Source organism: Salvelinus alpinus, chromosome 11 (genome assembly GCF_045679555.1).
Source record: "Salvelinus alpinus chromosome 11, SLU_Salpinus.1, whole genome shotgun sequence".
NCBI lineage: Eukaryota > Metazoa > Chordata > Actinopteri > Salmoniformes > Salmonidae > Salvelinus > Salvelinus alpinus.
In genome coordinates, this window is record NC_092096.1 from 17994612 (window position 1) to 18001322 (window position 6711).

The following is a 6711-nucleotide window of genomic DNA, read 5'->3' on the forward strand; positions in this document are numbered from 1 at the left end:
GGTTTGCTGTAGTTGAGGTTGTCGAATGAATAAAAAGTGATGTTTGTCCTCCCTGTTGTGAAGGTTTGAAGTTCCCGGGTGCCGACGAGCCCACCTGGTACAGGTTGTATAGAGGGATGGACCTCAGGGTTTAACATTACTAACATTTGTTCATTTTTTTTATAACTATACTCTGTGTGTTTTTGGTTACTAATATTTTGATGTAACTATACTCTGTGTGTTTTTGGTTACTAATATTTTGATGACACCCTTGTGGGTGTCAAAAGGGGGAATCTAAAATAAAAAATAAAAAAAACGTTTATTTTACCCACATACAACACTCTTTCCAAAGTCATTGGTTTCAAGTTCCTGGGCTCAACGGCAACCCAGTATAAGGATATTAAAGTTGGATACACCCCATAGGGGTGTATAAAGGGGGATTGTGAGGTCTGAGTTTTATTGATTGTATGGGGGGGGGGGGGAGATAAGCACATTGAACATATGTGTGTGTGTGTTATAATTGTGCAACAAAGTGTGGCTAGACATATTGCATGACTTGACTAATCTTGGGAGGGGTGCACATCACGAGGGGTAGCAAGAATGGGAAAGTACCGAAAAGACACGATAACAGGAACTGTGAGTGCAACAACAGGAATGAGGGGCCAGACAGCAACACTCTATCAAGACAGCAGCGGACCCTCCGGAGCGCTAAGGGGCTGGACTAGCTTAAGCGCCAACACCAGCGATAGGCCAGTAAGTCTAAAACCACACTGGACCTCTACTCTAACAGGCCTGCTCTGAAGCAGGAACTAACACTTAGAAGAGTTCCAGTGTTGTGTTGGAAAGTCTGTTTGAGCAGGGCGTTTCTGTTGGCTGAACTAGCCAGCTGAATTTGCTAGATAAACGAAAATGAAAGTGAAAAAAGGGGGGAAAATGCTTAATAATCTCTCTCTCTTGCTCTATGTCTCTCTTGCTCTATGTCTCTCTTGCTCTATGTCTCTCTTGCTCTATGTCTGTCTTGCTCTATGTCTGTCTTGCTTCTACTTCATTTTGGAAGAAATTCATTTGTTCAAAACTGTTCAACTATTGTCTTTCTCTCTTTGAGTCAACTGCCCATATCATGGATTTCTCAATGGAAACAAAGCCATACAAATAAAGGCATTTTCATTAATTGTATGAAGAGTGCCTTGGTCCTCCTTTCTTTTTGATGACCAATTTACCCCTTTTACCAAAGAGCACCTTCTGTCTACCAAATTCTACTATTGTGTTCCTCAGCAGTGCTTCCCTTCCTCCTCTTCTATTCTACATGTGTCTATTAAGGTTTTCAAAACTTCAGAGTTTCCTACCTGCACCGGAACGCTGATCCTGAACACTGTCGTGTCTTCCAACCTTGAGGACACACCGGTCAAATACCCCTCTCTGTCTGTCTGTCTGGATGGACTAGTGGCCAATGGGTGTGGGTGGTGGAGTGAGTCAGTTAGTCATTAACTACTACAGTAGTCACAACCCACCACGAGTCAGAAAGGGAAACAGTCATTTTGACGTAAATATATCTGACCCTACCACATCCCCTCATCCCAATACCTTCACCCTTCCCCTTACCCTTCCCCTTACCCCCCTCCCTTAACCTCACCTGTCTTCCTCTACCTGTACCCTCCCTAGTCCGTACCTAACATCTGACCTGTCTTCCCTCATGCCTTAATACATGGGTTTCACTCAAATATGGAACTTAATCAAAGCATTTCATAGGTCTGTACCAATATCATCACTTAGGCCACATCTCACAAACAGAATGCTACTCTGTATGTATAAAACTCACCTGTGTCACTCAAGATAACCAGAAGAGGGTGCCATTGTAAAGAATCAAGAAATCCCATTTTGAAGATTTTAATGCGTAATTTACAGACAGCCAATCACTTATCACCAATGTCAGGCATCACTCAATGATTGCACTATGAAACTCAATGAAGTATTTCAAGGCAGCACTGTTACCGCTGTTCGTCTGCAGGCACAACAACCTTGTGAAATGTAAAGGGCTTTAAAAGTTGTTTCTATTGGTCAATGGTGGAGTCGGCTTGCAGTTTCAAAATGGTGGTACCTTTCTTTATGTCTACATTTCCAAGTAACCGTTCAGGCTGACCAGTACCGTACACAACTATTCACACAAGGTGAGGTCCGGCTGACCAGTTAAGGCTGATCGGGTCATTAAGCCATAAACAGTAAAAAACAATAGAAACTAATGAACTAAGATTGTTCTCATTGTCAGCAGAAAACCCTCTTTAGTAGAAGGCCTGTGTGGCTGAAAGCACTGAACTGAGCATTTAGAGTTTGAGCAATTCCAGTGGCGGCTGGTGGCAGGAGCTATAGGAGGACGGGCTCATTGTAATGGCTGGAATGGAATTCATGGAATGGTATCAAACTTATGGCAACCACGTTTGACTCTGTTCCAATTATTCCATTCCAGCCATTACAATGAGCCCATCCTCCTATTGATCCTCCCACCAGCCTCCACTGAGCAATTCAATGTTAGCGCCCAAAGTCTCTTCAGTCATACAGCAACACTCTGGTCCTGGTTAGCGGTGGTAGGAATGGTTTGGTCCGAAGTCGGCCTGGTGTTGGTCATCAGGGTAGGCAAGGATTTCTTCAGGGTAGGCAATGATTTGTTCAGGGTAGGCAAGGTTTGTGTGTGCGTAGGCCTGGTTTGGTTCAGGATATGCATGGTTTTGGTCAGTGTAGTCAGGGTCATCAAGGAAGTCAGGGTTTGGTTCACAATGTCCCTCAGAGCGAATCAGTTGACTAACATTTCTCAGCTTGGCTTTCTGACCAACAGTCTGGTACAGATACACAGCCACTATAAACTGGAGGACCTGTCACAAGAAAACAACCAGCTGGAGGACCTGTAACATCAACAACAACAAACTGGAGGCCCTGTTTAACATCAACAACAACAAACTGGAAAACCTGTCGATTAAGACAAATGTGAACAGCTGAGTAGTGGGTATGTGTCTTTGTGCATGTGGCTTTGTGTGTCTGTGTGTGTCTGTGTGTGTCTTTGTGTGTGTGTCTGTGTGTGTCTTTGTGCATGTGGCTGTGTGTGTCTGTGTGTGTCTGTGTGTGTCTTTGTGTGTGTGTCTGTGTGTGTCTTTGTGCATGTGGCTGTGTGTGTCTGTGTGTGTCTGTGTGTGTCTGTGCGTGTGTGTTACCTGAATGATTAGCAGGCCCACTTCCATGCCCACTATTGTCAAAGTGTTCTCCTTCAGCCAGTTGGTGATTATGTCTACACATCTCTGTAAAAAAACACACACACACACACACTTGAAAATGTCAATACAGATGGGAGAAGTGTGTGTGCATGTGCGAGAAAGAGAGCGCGAGAGAGGAGAGAGAGAGAGAGAGAGAGAGAGAGAGAGAGAGAGAGAGAGACAGAGAGAGACAGAGAGAGACAGAGAGAGAGAGAGACTGTACCTGTGGATGGATCTGTGTTCCATTTCCAAACAGCAGTGTGCTGAATCCTGAGACGGCAGGACAGTCCGTGGTGTTGAAACAGGAACAGGGATACACCTCTATCAGACTGTTGTTCTTAATGAACATGTTGCTCTGCCAGTCATTAGGACCATGCATACCACAGCAGTGCCCCTACACACACACACACACACACACACACACACACACACACACACACACACACACACACACACACACACACACACACACACACACACACACACACACACACACACACACACACACACACACACACACACACACACACACGCACACAATTGGTCAGTTCGGTCTCGCCTCATCTTCACTTTTGATGTGGACCATATTTCACAATTGCTGTCATACATACATAGCGCTGTACATTATCCAGAAGCTTCCAATGTCGTTGATTGTCAGGGTTTGTTCCATATTCAGTGATGATCTTATCCACTTCTATTTTCATCTTAGATGTGATCTGTAAGAGCAAAACACATGTCTGTCTGTCTGTCTGTCTGTTTGCCTGTCTGTCTGTCTTGTTACGTCCGTCGTTGGAAGGAGACCAAGGTGCAGCGTGGGAGGCGTACATTTTACTTCATTTTCAAATGACACCAAAAAAACACGAAACGAACATAAAGCTCTGTAGCGCTAAACAGCAACTATAAAAAGACAAGATCCCACAACATAGCGTGGAAAACAGGCTGCCTAAATATGATTCCCAATCAGAGACAACGATAGACAGCTGCCTCTGATTGGGAACCATACCCGGCCAACAAAGAAATAGAAAACTAGAATGCCCACCCAAATCACACCCCGACCTAACCAAATAGAGACATAAAAAGGCTCTCTAAGGTCAGGGCATGACATGTCTGTCTGTCTGTCTGTCTGTCTGTCTGTCTGTCTGTCTGTCTGTCTGTCTGTCTGTCTGTCTGTCTGTCTGTCTGTCTGTCTGTCTGTCTGTCTGTCTGTCTGTCTGTCTGTCTGTGTAGAAACAAAGCAGTTATCATAGTACTATGTAACAACATGTTAATACAGCCCATTTTCTCTGAGATGCTTAATGCTTGGTCCTGGACATACCTTTCCATGATTTAACAAAAGGATGAAGGTGACAAACAGCTGACCAAGGACGATGCAGATCAGGAAGCCCATATACTGAGAGGAAAGGTAAGACAGAGAGTTGACTAAAATCAGTTAGACCATCACAAGCACTACACTCGGAGCTTAAGATGAGTCACGTGTGTGTGCGTGTGTGTGCGTGTGTGTGCGTGTGTGTGTGTGTGTTAGTGATGCGCGGGTCAGCTGTTTGTTCCAACAAGCTCTCACAGTCTCACAGCAGAATCATACGTTTGTCCATAAACATCACATTTCAAAGGTTATATAATAAATAATGATACATTTATGCATTGTTTTCTCTTTATTCAACCCTCCCTTCATCCACACAATATTTAATGACCCTAAACCCACCCTTCATCCACACAATATTTAATGACCCTAAACCCGCCCTTCATCCACACAATATTTAATGACCCTGAACCCACCCTTCATCCACACAATATTTAATGACCCTAAACCCACCCACCCCTGGATATAACTGTGCGGACTACGGGTTATGAGTCAACCCACGCGTCACTAGTGTGTGTGTGTGTGTGTGTGTGTGTGTGTGTGTGTGTGTGTGTGTTATTATGACCGTAACATGACCACTCACCAGCAGTAGGAAGCACCTGTTCTCCAGTTGGGCTCCCATACACCCCAGGATAGTGACACCAACCACTACCAGGCCAATGATGAACAGTCCCCCAGCTACAGTCTTCACCTCAACTACACACACACACACACACACACACACACACACACACACACACACACACACACACACACACACACACACACACACACACACACACACACACACACAGACAGACAGACAGACAGACAGACAGACAGACAGACAGACAGACAGACAGACAGACAGACAGACAGACAGACAGATACACGCACTCACACAAACACACACACACACACACACACAACAAAAACACAGGTGTGTTTTCGGAGGAACAATCACACCCTCGTCTCTCTCATAACATTTGAGTTAATATAGAAACTCTGAAATGTGACAAATGGCAATTCTCTGTCCAGTATAACTTACGAGAGCTGAGAACAGAAATGAAATTGTCTTTATCAAACAAGATCCATACCGCACATCCAAAGATACAGAGCCCCAGAATCTGTGTAGAGGATTCAGTTAGATGCATGTCACTTCATATGTAGTACATCAAACCCTAATGTAGAGAGGCAAAGCCACATCTCTGGATCGTTTCTAGAAGATTCAGACGATGAAGGCTAGTTGGTTAACATTAGGTTGAATTCTCCATCTTTTTTTGTTCTTACCAGGAAAACAGAGTTGAAAACTGCTGCAAAGAATTTCAGAATTTGAAACTTGTCGTCCACCTTCATGATGTCTTCCTGATATTTTATCTGTGGTTACTTCTCACTGACACGGCGACGGGCAACAGCAATGGCAGACAAACTTTTTTTCTCTCACCTCCCTATCTGCCTGACTACTGTTAAGGTAATGCTTTATTTGGTAGGTGCCATTTCCTGGTTCCATCACCTTGGGAACAGAGTCCAGCTCCTTGTTGTTCTTAATAATTAACTACACCCACGCATGCATCTCTCTCTCTCTCTCTCTCTCTCTCTCTCTCTCTCTCTCTCTCTCTCTCTCTCTCTCTCTCTCTCTCTCTCTCTCTCTCTCTCTCACACGCACACGCACACGTACACGTACACGCATACCTAATTACCTTCCTGATACTTGAAGTGATGTGGTCCTGGGTCCTAGTAGCCTATGAGACAATGTTATTGTTATGGCATGGGTTTGAATCCTGGGTCTGCCATGGTAGTGATAACCTAAATTTTTTGACACACAAAGTCAGCATGCTGTTTAGGCGTTTGTTACAGAACAATAAACGGATGTTTTGAGAGCAGTTGAGGCTGCTGAGGGGAGGATGGCTCACACTAATGGCCGGAATGGAGTGAATGGAATGGTATCAAACACATGTAATACCCTTCCGTTCACTCCATTCTGGACATTATTATGAGCCGTCCTCCCCTCAGCAGCCTCCACTGTTTGAGAGACATAATTAACATCTAAATGCAGAATGGCTCTGGTTGGTGGGAAATATACAGTTCCACCGCCTAGCGCTAGAGGGCAGTGTAATTTGGACACTGAGCCACAACTTACGTGCCGCAGCA

General features: G+C 44.5%; 2 protein-coding genes and 1 long non-coding RNA gene across 7 annotated transcripts in view; 1 reads left to right on the forward strand and 2 right to left on the reverse strand.

Annotated features, from left to right (window-relative positions):
• Positions 1–1476, reverse strand: part of LOC139533662 (thymidine phosphorylase-like) — an 18612-nt gene extending 17136 nt beyond the window's left edge. For 3 of the 5 annotated variants that reach the window (XR_011666838.1, XM_071331897.1, XM_071331899.1), the window contains exons 1-2: positions 1326–1476; positions 1–94 (exon numbers count right to left, since the gene is read on the reverse strand). The exon at positions 1–94 is cut by the window's left edge and continues 132 nt beyond it. The gene's annotated coding sequence lies outside the window, so the exon portion shown is untranslated. Of the gene's footprint in view, positions 123–1325 lie in introns of all 5 variants that reach the window. The other 2 variants (XM_071331898.1, XM_071331900.1) reach the window with 2 other exon arrangements.
• On the forward strand, positions 508–1155 carry LOC139533666 (uncharacterized). Its single transcript, XR_011666839.1, has 2 exons — positions 508–732; positions 1037–1155. It is a non-coding gene; the product is annotated as an uncharacterized lncRNA (long non-coding RNA).
• Positions 1477–1852: 376 nt separating the features above from the next.
• LOC139533664 (CD82 antigen) lies at positions 1853–6098 on the reverse strand. The gene is made up of 8 exons (XM_071331904.1): positions 5851–6098; positions 5609–5687; positions 5165–5277; positions 4537–4611; positions 3833–3937; positions 3445–3615; positions 3183–3266; positions 1853–2846 (listed from the first exon to the last, which is right to left on the reverse strand). Exons 1-8 carry the CDS (start codon positions 5914–5916, stop codon positions 2553–2555), a joined length of 987 nt encoding a protein of 328 aa, XP_071188005.1. The 5' UTR covers positions 5917–6098; the 3' UTR covers positions 1853–2552.
• Between the last annotated feature and the right edge of the window lie 613 nt (positions 6099–6711).